This window comes from Stegostoma tigrinum, chromosome 11 (assembly GCF_030684315.1).
Source record: "Stegostoma tigrinum isolate sSteTig4 chromosome 11, sSteTig4.hap1, whole genome shotgun sequence".
NCBI lineage: Eukaryota > Metazoa > Chordata > Chondrichthyes > Orectolobiformes > Stegostomatidae > Stegostoma > Stegostoma tigrinum.
This window is the reverse complement of record NC_081364.1, coordinates 8,777,908-8,793,458: the sequence shown is the minus strand read 5'-3', so window position 1 is coordinate 8,793,458 and position 15,551 is coordinate 8,777,908. Positions and strand designations below refer to the sequence as shown.

Below are 15,551 nucleotides of genomic sequence, written 5' to 3'. Positions count from 1 at the left end.
TTCCTAATTCCTTCGCTTCCGCCACATCTGCTCCCAGAATGAGGCATTCCACTCCCGTACATCTCAGATGTCCTCATTTTTCAAGGACTGCAACTTCCCCCCCTCTGTGGTTGAGAATGCCCTTGACCGTGCCTCCCGCATTTCCCGCAACTCATCCCTCACACTCCGTCCCCGTAAATAACAACCAAAAGAGAATCCCCTTCGTCCTCACATACCACCCCACCAACCTCCGGATCCAACGCATCATCCTTTGATACTTCCGGCATTTGCAATTGACCCCACCACCAAAGACATTTTTCCATCCCCACCCTTGTCTGCTTTCCGGAGAGACCACTCTCTCCGTGACACCCTTCCGCTCCACACTCCTCCCCAGCGCCAACAACCCCAGCACTTTTCCCTGCAACTGCAGGAAGTGCTACACCTGCCCCCACACCTCCCCTCACACCTCTGCCCCTCACCCTCTTCCCAGGCCCCAAGAAGATTTTCCACATCAACCAGATGTTCACCTGCACATCTGCTAATGTGAAATACTGCATCCATTGTACCCATTGTGGCCTCATCTACATTGGAGAAACCAAGCGAAGGCTTGGGGACCACTTTGCAGAACACCTACGCTCGGTTCACACTAAACAACTGCAACTCCCTGTCGCGAACCGTTACAACTTCCCCTCCCATTCCTCAGATGACATGTCCATCCTGGGCCTCCTGCAGTGCCACAACAATGCCACCCAAAGGCTGCAGGAACAGCAATTCATATTCCACTTGGGAACCCTGCAGCCCAGTGGTATCAATGTGGACTTCACAAGCTTCAAACTCTCCCCTCCCCCAACTGCATCCCAAAACCAGCCCAGCTCGTCCTCGCCTCCCTAAACAGTTCTTCCTCCCACCTATCCCCTTCTCCCACTTCAAACCCCATCCCCATCTCCTACCTACCAGCCTCATCCCACCCCCTTGACCTGTCCGTCCTCCCTGGACTGACCTATCTCCTCCCTACCTCCCACCTATACTGACCTTCACTGGCTCCATCCCTGCCTGTCTCCTCTCCACCTATCTTCTCCTCTATCCATCTTCTATCCGCCTCCCTCTCGCTCCCTATTTATTTCAGAGCCCCCTTCCCCTCCCCCATTTCTGAAGAAGGGTCTCGACCCGAAACATCAGCTTTCCTGCTCCTCTGATGCTGCTTGGCCTGCTGTGTTCATCCTGCTCTACACCTTGTTACCTTTCTTCTGCAGCTCCGGTCGGCTTCCTCTTGAGGAATTGCAACCTTTGATTTGCTACAGCTCAGCAACGTTGTAGCAACAGAGCAACCAATCATCTCCACTTTATTTGGAAACCAACCTCTTCCGGCTGCGATTTCAGTATCAAGCTGTGTGACTGGTGAAAAACAGACATGTGGGAGGCTTGTAACAAACATGCAGAGTGCAGAACAGACAGCGAGAGAGATTCCTGTACTGCAGAAAATTATGAATGCTAAGTTGATAACTGAATCAGAGAATCTGCAGTAAGTGATGAGCAGGAAGATACAGTGTGAGTCTGTGTCACTGCTCTCGCCCATCACAGCCTTGCAGTTTATGGGAGACATTCTTCTGTCAGGTAAATTTCAGTCATGTATTTTTTTTAATGGTTCTTCTTAGTTAAATGAATGAACGAGCCTCCTTCGTTGAATAAAAGTTGCAAAGCTTCAAAGGGGCAGCAATTTCAGGTGAATTTCTTCCGCATTCCATTGCCAAATGAATGGTTTCAGTGTAGGATAATACTTAGCAAACTTTCTCTCACTGTGATAATGGGAACTGCAGATGCTGGAGAATTCCAAGATAAAATGTGAGGCTGGATGAACACAGCAGGCCAAGCAGCATCTCAGGAGCACAAAAGCTGACGTTTTGGGCCTTGACCCTTCATCAGAAAAGGCGGATGGGGAGAGGGTTATTTATTTCAGAGCCCTCACCCCATCCCCCTCTCTGATGAAGGGTCTAGGCCCAAAACGTCAGCTTTTGTGCTCCTGAGATGCTGCTGGGCCTGCTGTGTTCATCCAGCCTCACATTTTATCTTGATTTTTCTCTCACTGTGATCCAATTTCCAGGTTTGAAAATGGGTTGCGACCCCCTCAGTGATAACTGGGCTGGGGGTGGTGAGAATACCTATGAAAACTTGGCAGTTAGGGTAGAGACTATCTGTGAAGGGTGGGTGGGTGGGGAGCTCTGTGGTGGTCATTGCTGCATTGGCGATTGTGACCCCCTCCCCTTGGGAAATCCTCGTGTGGGAGGACAATCCACCTGCTTTTTTTCCGTATGGCCCTGTTAAAGAACAACTTAGCAAGTCCAACTCACAATGTTCCGATTCTTTTACAGCCAGTGAAACACTTTTGAAACAGCAGTGTTGGACAAAAGAGAGACAGTTTTTGCACAGTAAATCCACACCCAGCAATGAGAGAATGGCCAGATAATTTTTTTTTCATTTGTTCAGGGGATGTGGGTGTTGCTGGCTGGACCAGTATTTATTTCCCACCTCTAACCGCCCTTCAGCAAGTGGTGATCAGCTGTTTTCTTGAACCATTGGAGTCTGTGCGGTGTAGGAGCAGAAGGGAACTTCCGGGTTGTGGTGTTGCTGTGTGTCTGCTGCCCTTGTCCTTCTGTGTGGTAGTGGTCATGGATTTGGAAGATGCTGTTGGAGGTTGGTGAATGTTCCAGCACATCTTGTAGATGGTTCTACTGTGTCAGTGATGAAGGGAGTGGATATTCAGAGTCTTGTTGGCATACTTTACAAACGGGTTCTCTCTCTCCTGGATAGTGTAGAGCTTCTCAGTGTCCTTTGAACTGCACTCACTCGGGCATTTGGAGAGGATTCCATCACACTCCCAACTTATACCTTATAGGTAGTGGTGAGACACTTTGAATACTACATTGATGTTGATTTGAGGGACAAATATTGGTCAAGACATGAGGGGGAGCTTCATTTCTCCTTTTTGAAAGTATGCCTTGGGATCATTCAGACCCAGTGGAATGGGCTCAGTCCAATGTTTCATTTGAAAGGCAGCAACTCCTCAATATCACTCTTCGAATATCAGTTGGATTTTAAGGCACCTGGAATGGGATTTGCAATCCTGATTTTGTGACTGTTAGGAAGAGAGTGCTATCACTGTGCCATAACTGGTAACTTCTAACTCTGGCCATACTGGAGAGAATTACAGTGCTGCTGGTGCAGAACTGGGAAAACTGAGGAACTTCATTTGAAACTGTCACGGTAATTGTGAAAATGAGCTGAACAAATTTGATACTTTGTGGGTAAGCACCATTATAATAACCATGATAACTAGCGAGTTTTGAGAAGATTTGTAGCTCAGGTTTGAGGTTCTGGATGTGAGTTTGCTCGCTGAGCTGGAACATGACGTTACCTAGAATGGTGACGAAACGTCTGAAAACGAACCTTCCAGCTCAGCAAACAAACTCACATCCAGAATCCCATGATAACTGTCAGATTATTGAGCGAAACCCTGTTATTTTCACTAACATCTTTCCAAGTTAGTTTGATCTACATGCAGCTCCAAACTAGTGCTGTGGATTGTTTTTTGCATTTTTTTGATCTAGCAGGCTACTTATTTGGAAATAATTGGTGGAGGGAGCAGCTTATTGCCATTGTTGTGGGGCAACTAGAGATGGGAGATACCGAGGAACCTGGTGTAGTCAGTTGTGCTCAAGAAAAGATGAGGAGGAGATTAGGATGGTTGCAGACACTTAGAACATCATTCATGATGGATAAGAACTTTTTCTAAAACTATGACATATGGGAAGTTAAGGCAGGAATAAAGCCTTATTAAAACCGTATAAAACATGACCAATCTCACTGCAATGCTGGATTTGACAGCCTTGTTGAGAAAACAGCTATGGGAATGATGGGCGAGTATCTGGGAGTTGACAACATGTTTGAGACTTTGGAGAGGGAGAGAAGGACGTGGTACCTTCAAAGGACAGAAGAATAGTTGATGTGAATAACAAAGGTGCATTTAAAGGGAAGCTAGATGAGAGTAGAGTAATCAAGAACAGAAGGATGTATTAACAGAGTTAGAATAAAAGAAATGATAGGAGGCTTTAAGAAGGACAAATATCAGGAAGAATCTGTGAAGAAAAATCAGTCAACTCGGACCTGCTAGAGCTGCTGAGCTTTTCCAGCAACTTCTGTTTTTGTTCCTGATTTACAACATCCACAGTTCTTTGGGTTTTTACCAGGAGGCATCAGTTGGCACAAATGGCCTGATACTGTGCTGTAAATTCAATATGATTCAATTTAATTATACCTTTTCTAATTTTCCAACATCCTGAGAACAAGTAATGGAGAAACAGTTTGTTTTTTTAACAGCTTTTCTAAAATTTCTCTGTCCTTTACCAGGTGAAGGAGCCAGTGTAAACCTTTACACTTTGAATTCAGCAAATGGCTATGAGAGAAAGCTTTCTTGCAGTGTGCTTCAAAACTACTGTGTTCATGGCATCAAGCCATGGCCCCTACAGATGCAAACAAGCAGCTCACGGCTGGCAGTATTTGGCGCAAAAGGCCTCATTGTGCTTGAGCTTGAAGTGTGTGCCAACAGGCCAAAGCTGCAGAGGCTGGGACGGCTTCACGAATTGCATGACTGGATTTGGGACCTTCAGTGGCTAAAGAGTGACTGTGAATTGGACTTGTATTTTGCTCTAGCTCTTGGGCACAACTCTGTGGTTCTGTGTGACTACAAGGCAGGAAGGACCTTGCGCGAAGTGCACTGCAATGTCAAGTGCATCCTGTATTCTGCTTGCTTTGTGGGTCACAGTTGGGACGAACTAGTTTTGATTTCTGGAACTGTCTTTAACCAACTTGTGCTGTGGCGAATGGAGGGTCCCACTAATGAGGATGGTAGGGTGCGAACAGAAAGATGCATTAGCGGGCACAGTGGAGTCATTTTCAGCATTCATTACTTGGAGAAAAATGGTGTTCTAGCTTCAGCCTCAGATGATAGAAGCATAAGACTCTGGAAAGTTGGGAACTTGTGCCAGCCTCTGAAGGTTGGTGATGGTGGGGTAGATTCTGTACAGTGCCTTCTACAGTTATATGGGCACCAGTCCAGGGTCTGGTCTGTACGGCTCCTGGAAAATTGTATTATCAGCATCGGGGAAGATTCTACTTGCATTGTGTGGAGCTACAACGGAGAGATCATTGACTGTTTTAAAGGACACAAAGGGAGGAGTGTGAGAGCACTGGCTGTTAATGAAGAGAGGGGCTGGTTGGTCACTGGAGGAGCAGATTCGGGAATCAGGTTGTGGAAAATTCAGAGGGAAAAAGCAGAAGGCGTGGCTGTGACTCAACTCAAATTTGATGAAATTGGGAAAACAGGGACGCCGAAAGCTTTGACATTGGTTGACCCAACTCTTCTCTTGGTCATGACTGATGCTGGAAGTATCTACAGCTATTGCCTGGTCTCTGGTCAATGGGAACTCATCATGGAGGATGCAAGTTACCAGTCGTACAGCTTGTTAGCAGTCAGAAGGCAAGACGGCGGCTGTGTTATTTGTGCAGTTGGGAATATCGACGGCTGGCTTAAAATATTCACCCTTTCTGAACCTGCGGAGTTGGTGGAGAATCAGGTGCACCAAGGGAAAGTCCACAGTCTAGGCTGGGCCTCCCAAGAATGGCAGAGTCCAGACAAGTGCCACCTTTTTTCCTCAGGTGCTGATGGCATCATGATCTGGTGGGTGGTTTCCTGCAAGGGGGACCGTGTGGCCTCTGTGGCAGAGAAATGCCGTTACCTCCTGCCGTTGTGCAAGCACAGGTGGCACACGAGCGTGGCGTTCCTGCCTGAGCCCCACCTTCTGGTTTGTGGAGACCGCCGTGGCTCTTTGCTACTGTACTCATGCACTGGGAGAGACCAGGACAAGCAGCAAAGGCTCAACAAAGGGAGCGTGGGTGCGGCGGTCTCGAAAGACACAGAAGAAAGATTTGCCCTCCGACATGGTTCAGCTGAGATCACCGGCCAGCTTGACTGTGAGGAGCCACTTTCCATTTTGCCGGGACTGCACGGAAAATTGGGCGTGACGTCAGTTCTGTTTCACGATGGTTTTGTGTACAGCACTGGACGGGATGGCTACTATCGTCAGCTTACCATCGAAGACGCAAAGCTAAAATTGCTGAGGAGTCAGAGAACCTGCAAGGGGATGGAGTGGATCGAACGACTGCTCGTGACGCCTGAGGGTGTCCTCCTCCTGCTTGGCTTCCATTCCACCAACTTTGTCCTGTGGAATGCCAAGACCAGCGAGAAGGTACTTTGTATCCCCTGTGGCGGTGGTCACAGGTCATGGAGCTACTGCAGTTCCCCAGCCAGTCAACTCTTTGCTTACATCAAGTCAGGCAACATCTTCATCTGCCAAAGCAACTCAGGCGACTGCTCCCGGACAGTCATTAAGGAATGCATGCACGGCCGTGAACTTACCTGTGTGAAGTTCATCAAAAGGCTCAGCTCATCAGCTGATGGACCCATAAGTATTGTGGCTACAGGCAGCGAGGACACCACGGTGAATATTTTAGCCGTTTATGAAAGCTCAGGCCATGTGTCCAAGCTGACAACGGTTGATGACCACATCTCCAGTGTGAGGACCATAGCTGTCGCTGGAAGCTCCCGAGCTGATAATCGCTGCAGCTCCATGCCTGTGTTATTCTCTGCTGGCGGCAGAGCTGAGCTGCATTCTTACCGCCTCCTTATTCAACATGTCGATGCTGGTGCACTTCTCAGCTGTCAAGTGGAGCATCTGGCTTCTCACAGGTTGGCTGAAGACTGGGAACATAAGAAGAACAGGCACAAGATGCTAAAGATGGATCCCGAGACTAGGTATCACTTTGGTTTTTGTCTCGTTTTTAATGTATTGACTTTTGTTGGAACATTGCTAAGGTAGAACCTCACCCCAGCTCTTTCCACATAACCCTTCTCATACCTAACTTTCAAAGTGGCCAACAGGGTGAGTTTTAAAGTATTACTTTTAGTCAACCTGCTGAGAGATGTTATTATACACCTTTAGAGGAAGATGCATCCTGAACCTAGGATTCCTAGCTCAGAGATAAGAATACCACCACTGTGGTACAAGAGCCATCCAGGAGAGTTTCAAGTTTCACTGATGTCAGCTGTAACATGGTGGGTAGCATGCTGTCCCCTCTGAGGCAGAAAGTTGTGGGTTCAAGTCTGACTCAAGTAATTTTGGGATACTATCCAGGCCAGTACTGACTGAGTGCTGCAATGTCAAAGGTGTTATCTTGTTAAATTGAAATCTGTTTGGGTGGACTTAAAAGATAGTACAGTGCTATTGGAAGAAGAGTGGGGAAGCTTAGTTCAACGTGTGGCTAATATTTTTTTGTCCACTGACATCATTACTACATTACAACATTGAAAAGAACTTAATTGATTGTCCTTGTCACCTGTTCACGTTATTTATCCCAATCATGATACATGTTTAAACATACCCATGTGCAAGATTTATTTCTTAATTTGTTTAATTGAAAAAAGTTATTAATAGTAAAAGAGTCAACAAATAAAATCAGGACAGTCTGACATTAGATTAAGGAGCCATGCAGACTCTGAATCATTTAGAACATAGAAAAGTGCAGCACAGTACAGGCCCTTCGGCCCACAATGTTGTACCGTGGAATAATCCTAATCCAAAAATAAAATAACCTAACCTACACACCCCACAATTCACTGTCCATGTGCCTGTCCAGCAGTTGCTTAAATGTCACTAATGACTCTGCTTCCACGACTACCACTGGTAAACTATTCCGTGCACTCTCAACTCTCTGGGTGAAGAACCTCCCTCTGATGTCTCCTCTATACCTTCCTCCTAACACCTTAAAACTATGACCCCTCGTGGCAGTCGATCCTGCCCTGGGGAAAAGTCTCTGGCTATCGAGTCTATCCATGCCTCTCATTACCTTGTACACCTCGATCAGGTCACCTCTCTTCCTCCTTCTCTCCAGAGAGAAAAGTCCAAGCCCAGTCAACCTCTCCTCGTAAGACAAGCCCTCCAGTCCAGGCAGCATCCTGGTAAACGTCCTTTGCACCCTCTCCAAAGCCTCCACATCTTTCCTATAATAGGGCGACTAGAACCGGACACAATATTCCAAGTAATTTAGTAGAAGAAGAAAGATTATAAAGAATTTTTGAACCCTGTATTATCTCGTGCATGAACCAACTGAAATGCTTTATATTATTGTTGAAGGAGACATGCTTTTGAATGTTTTCATCTTCCATACATCTGGACGGTGTAAGAATGCCAAATTTCAAAGGGAAGCGACAGGTTTGTATTGTTTAAGAAAAGGGGGCTGATTCGTTGCCAAGTGGACTCTGGTTGTGGTATTGCCATGTGCATACCCCATGGCAACATCCCAACCAATCAGGGTCAACATTGGCAATTAATCAGCACCCTTTTCTCATGTAGTATAAATTGTTCCCCTTGAAAACTGGAATTCTTGCATGTGTCCTGGTGAGTGAAAGATGAAACGATTTGAAAGCATGTTACTCTGCAGTGCCGAGTGACTGTATGTGTCGAGGACTTTATCAATCTGTGACACTGTGTCTCGACAAGGTACATGTCCATTGTGGTGGTGGATGCTGGGATGAATTTCGGGACAGCCTCCATCTCCTTTCGTCATTTCCTGGCTGCAGCCTGCAGCGATGGATCCATGAGGTAAATGAATCTCTTCTCTCTTGCCTTGCGCCCTTTTCAGATTGAAATTCTGCCCCAGCACACCCATTTCGCACCCTGCCTACCCCACCACCCTACCCTAACCCCCAAGTCGGCTAGATCTTGTAATTCACTAGCACCCAAATCGGAAAAAGCTGGCAATACGTCTCAGTCTCTCAGAAGGCAGGAAGTGTATGCATATTTCTTCTTTGTTAGTTAAGCTGGTCCCTGGATCATTGCTGCACAGAAGGAAGCCATTCACCCCAGTGCACACATGACAGCTCTTTCAATGAGCTACCAAGGTACCCACTTCTCCTAAGTCTTTAGAAATATCTCCTCTTTGAGTATTTATGCTTTTGATTTTGTTGTCTCTCCCTTTCTGGCAACACATTCTGGATTGTAACATTAAAATAGAGGAGCTGGAGCAGACATTATGGCCCATTTGAGCCTGCTGTACCATTCAGTATAATCATAACTGATTGTCCAACTCAGTTCCCTGTTCCTGCTTTCTCCGCCAATACCCTTTGATCCAGTCGCTGCAGATCATCAGAATTCGTTGCCAAAACACACTTCCTTCCCAGCTCATAGTAGGATTGTTTTTTCCGGAGAGAGACAGGAGAAAATCATTCACTATCCTGGTCAATATTTGGCCCGAAAGTGTGTGTGTGTGTTTGCCAGATTCATATCTTGTCTCTTCCAAGTGTCAGTAGCACCTATTACCAGGGCCTGTCGGTAGGTTATTAATGAGTCCATGTAGAAGATGCAGTCCTGATCGCAGTCACATGCTACATTTCTGAACTGTTGCGGTCCGTCATGTATAGCATTCTCTTTGCTGTGCAGGCTCTTTCTTGTTGATGAGTGCAAGAGGAAGATCATTCTCCTTGCTGAATCTTTCTACCATCAGCGGTGTGTGCTAAAGCTGCAGACCTTCACATTTCAGCCAACCACAAGAGGGCAGTAAGTACATTAGCAGAGGGTAAAAATGGCAAGCTTTTAATTAACCTTGTGACTTGGTGACATTGAGCCATTGGAGGTCCTGATCACCATTGCATTGCAAAGAGTGTTGCTACACCTAAATCCTTGTCTTTAAATTCATCGCCCACTCCTACTATCTCTCCAATAGCCTCCTCCAGTCCCACAATCCCACGAGAAATCTGTCTTTGTCCATTCTGGAGTCTTACACATTCCGGAACTCGGCCATCAGCAGCTGTGTGTTCAGCTTCCCTTAGCATCAACTCCTCCTCACTTGCTATCCTTTAAGATGGTTGGTAAAATGTACCACATTTATCAAACTTTGGCCATTGTCTGAATTTCTCATCATGTGGCCCAGCGTCAGATTTAGTCCAGTTACTTACCTTTGAAGTTGTATAAATGCACGTTGTTGTAATTGCCTGAAAAATTCCAAACCCTCCGTGCACTGATTTCAAAAATGAGGACCGTCAGTCAGTGGGTGTAGTATTGATGTGAGGAGTGGTACTGGGGGAGGAGTGGGGAGGCGGGGGCAATATCAGTGGGGCAGCGAGGTGGTGTATTGCAGGGGCGATATTGGTGGGGGAGAGGAGTGGTGTATTGCGTGGATGAGTTGTGAGGTATTTTGTGGTGTCACCAGTTTTCATTGATTTAGTTCATTACAATATATTTCAATGTCTCTTTGTAAAAGTATCACTGGCCGGACTGGTGTTTATTTGCCATCCCTCGTTGCCCTTGAAGGGCTGCCTTCTTGAATCTGAGTGGCTTGCTGGGCCATTTCAGAGTTGACCACATTGCTGTGGGTCTGGACTCAGGAATGCTGGTAGACTTTACTTCCTCTTTAAGTCAGGTGGATATTTACACCAATTCAGTTGTATCAAGGCCACATTTCAGATATTAATGTTAATTTCAGTTTTTTTTTAATTTAACTCCCAGCTTTTGTGACAGGATTTCAACTAGTGATCCTTGATTATGCAAATAAAACGGAAGTGGTGGGGAAAAATAAAGCAGAATTTGCAGGGTAAACTCAGCAGGTCTGGCAGGCTCTGTGGAGAGAAATTCAGATTAATGTTTCGGATCCGGTGACCCTTCCTCAGAATTTTAATTTCTGTTTTTGTTTCTGAGTCGCAGTGTCGGCAGTTCATTCAATCAACAAACAAATGCACAAACAAACAAAAGCAGAAATTCTGACAGTATCTGCGAACAGGAAACAGACATCAAACTCTGTTTTCTCTCCACAGATGCTCCACGCACTCCTGATTCCTAGTTGAGTGATGTAACACTGTTCTTTCTATAACATGCTCCTGTGCTCTATGTCCCTCTCTATGATTACATCGTGTCTCTTCCCCTTCAGTTTTGAAATCTGGATCGACACCCAGTGCAGTTTGGACAAAGTGTTAGACTATCAGAGGTGCCATGTCTCCACTGGGTCATTGTGCCTAGACCCTGTCTGACATCCCAAGTGGATATGAATGATCCAGTGGAAATCTGAAGAAGTTCACCTTGGTGTCCAATCAATGAATATTCCTTAATTAACGTAATTAAAAACAGACACGCACAGCAGGTCCATCAGACCACTACTGCCTGCAAGTTCCCCTCTAAGCCACTCACCAACCTTACCTGGGAATAAATCACCGTTCCTTCATTGTCAGAGTCAAAATCATGGAGCTCCTTTCTTAAGAAAACGGCAGGTGTCCGTACAGCCTGTCAACTGCAGCGGCTCAAGAAGGCAACTTTCCACCACCTTCTCAAGAAACACTGAAAGAACTGTGGATACAGTAGTTCTGAGGAAGGGTCACCCGACCTAAAATGTTAACTCTGACTTCTCTCCACAGATGTTGAGCTTTTCCAGCAATCTCTGTTTTTGTTTTGCCCTTCTGAAGGGCATTTAGGACTGAGCAATAAATCCTGGCTTGGCCCACACCCTGTGAGTGAATTTTAAAATACAGAAGTGGCTGCTGGGATTCTTATGTCACAACTGGGACAACACTTCAGGGTAGTCTATTGCCTGTAAATTGCTTTCGGATGTGTGATTATTGTGAAAAGTGTTATGTAAACACAAATCTTTCTGTTTTTCTGTTCATTTTCTCTGTCTACGCTATCAGTAAAATAAATTAATAAGATAGCAATGTTGCTGTTTCATGTAGTAAACAAAACCCCTCTTGTTCCCTGCAGCAGGGTCTTTCTGTGCAGTGCAGCCACTGATGGGAGAATAGCATTGTGGGATATCTCAGGAACCATTGAGAAAGCCAACATGGCAACTACTCTGTCAGAAGGAACCTGTCAGCCTTGGGGTATGTATCATCCAGCTCAGTAAGAATACACTTGATTGGATCCGCGACACACCACCCTGCATTACTGCATCCCATTGGCAGTGAGTCAATCTAACCCCTCCAGGGCTGCACCAGTCCACGAGTGCGTATCATGTAACTACATGGGGACCACACTCCATTGGCTCAGGAAACACTCGCTTTGGAGTCACTGCAAAAATTGATGCTAAATTTCGAATTTATCTGGCACATTTCCCATACCTCCCATCTCTCAGCTATGTCCTATCAACAATAACCTGCTCTTTTGAGAAGACTAGTAGAGGCCACTATCCCATCACCGAGTCACCCTTTATTTGCATGTGCAGAGTAGGTGGGCTCTGACCAACAAGCTCTAAGCCAGTCCCGAGACTGAAGAGACCTTCTGAATCTCCTGCTCATATCTGTCAGCCAGGGCTCCCTGAGTGGCCCAGGTTAACAACCCCAATCAAGGATCTCGTAGTCAACTTTTACATTTTTGGGTTTCCAATATAGGAGCCCATTATGGGGCTGCAACACCCATTAAACTGTCTTAAGACACTAAGATCATAAGACATAGGAGCTGAAATTAGGCTGTTCGGCCCATTGAGTCTGCTCTGCCATTCAGTCATGGTTGATAAGTTCCTCAACCCCATTTTCCTGCTTTCTCCTTATAACTCTCGATCCCCTTGATAATCAAGAACCTATCTATCTCTGTCTTAATGATCTGGCCTCCACAGCCTTCCGTGGCAGTGAATTCCATAGATTCACCATTCTCTGCCTGAAGAAGTTTCTCCTCATCTCCATTCTAATAGGTCTTCCCTTTACTGTAAAGCTGTGCCCTCGGGTCCTAGTCTCTCCTACAAATGAAAACATCTTCCCAAGATCCACTGTGTCCAGGCCGTTCAGTATTCTGTAAATTTCAATTAGATTCCCCCCCTCATCCTTCTAAACTCCAATGAGTATTGTCCCAGAGTCCTCAAACATTCCTCATATGTTAAGCTTTTTATTGCTTGGACCATTCTCGTGAGCCTCCTCTGAACCCACTCCAGGGCCAATACATTCTTCCTGAGATATGGGGCCCAAAACTGCACTCAATAACTCCAAATGTGGCCTGACCAGATCATTATAATTTTTTATTAAAACTATAATTTGATTTTTGATTTGATTAAACTGCTGTTCAGTGCCTTCATAGACTTGGCAACAGGAAGCAGCGTTTAGGTGAGTTGACACAGAATTCTCTTGTGTTCCTCGCAGTGCTGGAGGTCCCTTGTCTGGTGTTAAACGCCCATCAGTGTGGAGTGAATGGACTTCATGTCAGATCCCTGGATCCTGGACGCTACCTGTTAGTCAGTGGTGGCGATGATAATGCCATCCGTGTCTGGACGATTTCTGTGGGAGCAGCTGCCAGCAAGGATGTTGCAGCGAGTGTTGGGGTCTCGGAAGGACAGTATGTCAACGCAGGATTTTCCATGCAGGTGACAGAGGGACCGCGAGTTGACAGTGCGCACGCTGCACATGTGACTGGAGTGAAGATCCTGAGCTCAAGGCTGCTGGCCTCCGTCTCCATCGACCAGCGACTGACGCACTGGGAGCTGAGCGACCGTGGACTGCATTTCCTGGACAGCGTGTGCTGTCATGTGGCAGACGTCGCTGACCTGGAGAACTGGGAGGGTGCCAGCTCAGAGACTCATCTTTATGCCCTGTGTGGGCACGGGCTGCAGATCCTGAGGTATCAGTAGGTGGAGCAAAACAGCCTTGTGACACAAATGCCAGTACAGCAGATGCTGGAAACTGGAAGCAGAAAGAGGAATTGTTAGAAACATCTAGCATTTCAGGCAGCATGTACAAAGAGACAGAACTGGAGTCAATGTTTTAGATCAATGAACTGTCATGTGAACTGGAAAAAGTTGGAGATTGAGTACTTCATAATCAACTTGAGCTGCTTTTTTGCAAATTCAGATTAGGAACAGCAGTAGGCCAAGTGTTGCTCTTGAAAGAGGAATTGTTAGAAACATCTAGCATTTCAGGCAGCATGTACAAAGAGACAGAACTGGAGTCAATGTTTTAGATCAATGAACTGTCATGTGAACTGGAAAAAGTTGGAGATTGAGTACTTCATAATCAACTTGAGCTGCTTTTTTGCAAATTCAGATTAGGAACAGCAGTAGGCCAAGTGTTGCTCTTGATAGCTCAGGTGAAAAAACACAATGTATGTGCCAGTTCATCAATCATTTGTGGAATTTTACTGGTACAGAAAAAAGACCATTCAGCCCCTCTGGTTTGTTCTGGCATTTTATGCTCCAGAGAAGCCTCCTCCCATCCTACTTCATTTCACTGTCAATGTATCATGCTGTTCCCACGAGTGTATCTCTAGCATTTTTGCAATTTGTCTCAATCTTCCAAGTTACCATTGTCGCTTTCCTCCTGACTTCCTTATTGGACTTATGAGTGACCTTGCAGATTTCTGGTTCCTAATTTTGCTTGCATCATAACTAGGAAAATCTTCTCTACTTCCATGTGTTGAGTGCCTTTAATAAAATTAAAGACTTCTGTTGGGTCAGCTTTTCCTGGACAAAAGGGCCTGAGTCTGTTCAATCTCATCTGATGTGCATAACCCAGCCATTCTGATATCATCCATTAAAATCTTGTGTCTGCACCAACTTCAGAGTGAATATCACCCATGGCAGTTGATACTGAACTGTGGAGAGTGTGAGCCTGAATTTCAGCAGCTAGTGGTTGGCCCAGTGTCTTATTCATTTTAAAACAGGTATCCAGTTAGATAGGGAACTGCACTGTTTGATCTGAGCACAGGAAGGCCAGCAGACCAATCCTTCTGCCTGTGCTTGATTAGTGAGCAAAACCTGGGTAACAGTGGCACTGAATCATAGTATCCCTACATTGTGGAAACAGGCCATTTGGCCCATCAAGTCCACATTGGCCGCTGCGAACTGCATCCCACCCAGGAACAACCCCCCCACTAAATCTCTGCAGCCCTGGCTAGTCCACTTATCCTGCACATCCCTGACTGTTGGGGTAACTTAGCATGGCCAGTCCACCTAACCTGCTTGTCTTTGGGCTGTGAGAGGAAATTGAAACACCTGGAGAAAATCCACTCAGACACGGGAGACTGTGCAATCTCCATACAAACAGTCACCCGAAGGTGAAATCAGACCTGGGTTCTTGGCGCTGTGAGGCAACGCTGCTAACCACTGAGCCACCATGCCACAGGCAGTCTGGACATCTCCAGAGTCAGTCACAATTGCTGTTCCTGCTCACTGTTGAGCAGAAAGTACACACGTGTGGGTATGATCTTGGGCAGGTTTGTGATGCCTTCTGTGTTTGAATAGCCAGTTGAGTATGAAGAATCGTTAATTGTTGCAAGGTGCCTTGGGGTGGTTGGTGCCCGTGGGATTAAAAAAAACCCACAGGAGTCCTTCAGTTCAGGAAAGGATTGATTAGCAAGCAGATGGAGTGTTTCTGCATTTGCCACAACTGGGGAGTGGAGTTGAAGTGGGTCACAATATGGATATCATAAAGATTTGGGTAGTTTCATGGAGCTTCTGATAAATTGAAACCACTTTTCCTTTGCTGTTGTGTTGTGTGA

At 46.0% G+C, this 15,551-nt stretch overlaps 2 protein-coding genes across 3 annotated transcripts in view; one reads left to right on the top strand and one right to left on the bottom strand.

Moving 5' to 3' along the window:
• Window positions 1–1,391: 1,391 nt before the first annotated feature.
• On the top strand, window positions 1,392–13,938 carry wdr6 (WD repeat domain 6). 2 transcript variants are annotated; one of them, XM_059649737.1, is made up of 6 exons: window positions 1,392–1,593; window positions 4,384–6,847; window positions 8,592–8,693; window positions 9,531–9,647; window positions 11,835–11,953; window positions 13,202–13,938. In XM_059649737.1, the coding sequence occupies exons 1-6, from the start codon at window positions 1,509–1,511 to the stop codon at window positions 13,684–13,686; spliced, it is 3,372 nt and encodes a 1,123-aa protein (XP_059505720.1). In that variant the 5' UTR covers window positions 1,392–1,508; the 3' UTR covers window positions 13,687–13,938. The 2 variants fall into 2 exon arrangements, with proteins under 2 accessions (XP_059505720.1, XP_059505721.1); XM_059649738.1 differs by lacking the exon at window positions 9,531–9,647.
• dalrd3 (DALR anticodon binding domain containing 3) overlaps window positions 13,171–15,551 on the bottom strand; it is a 59,066-nt gene continuing 56,685 nt past the window's right edge. The window contains exon 14 of the transcript XR_007249261.1: window positions 13,171–13,738. The gene's annotated coding sequence lies outside the window, so the exon portion shown is untranslated. The remainder of the gene's footprint in view (window positions 13,739–15,551) is intronic.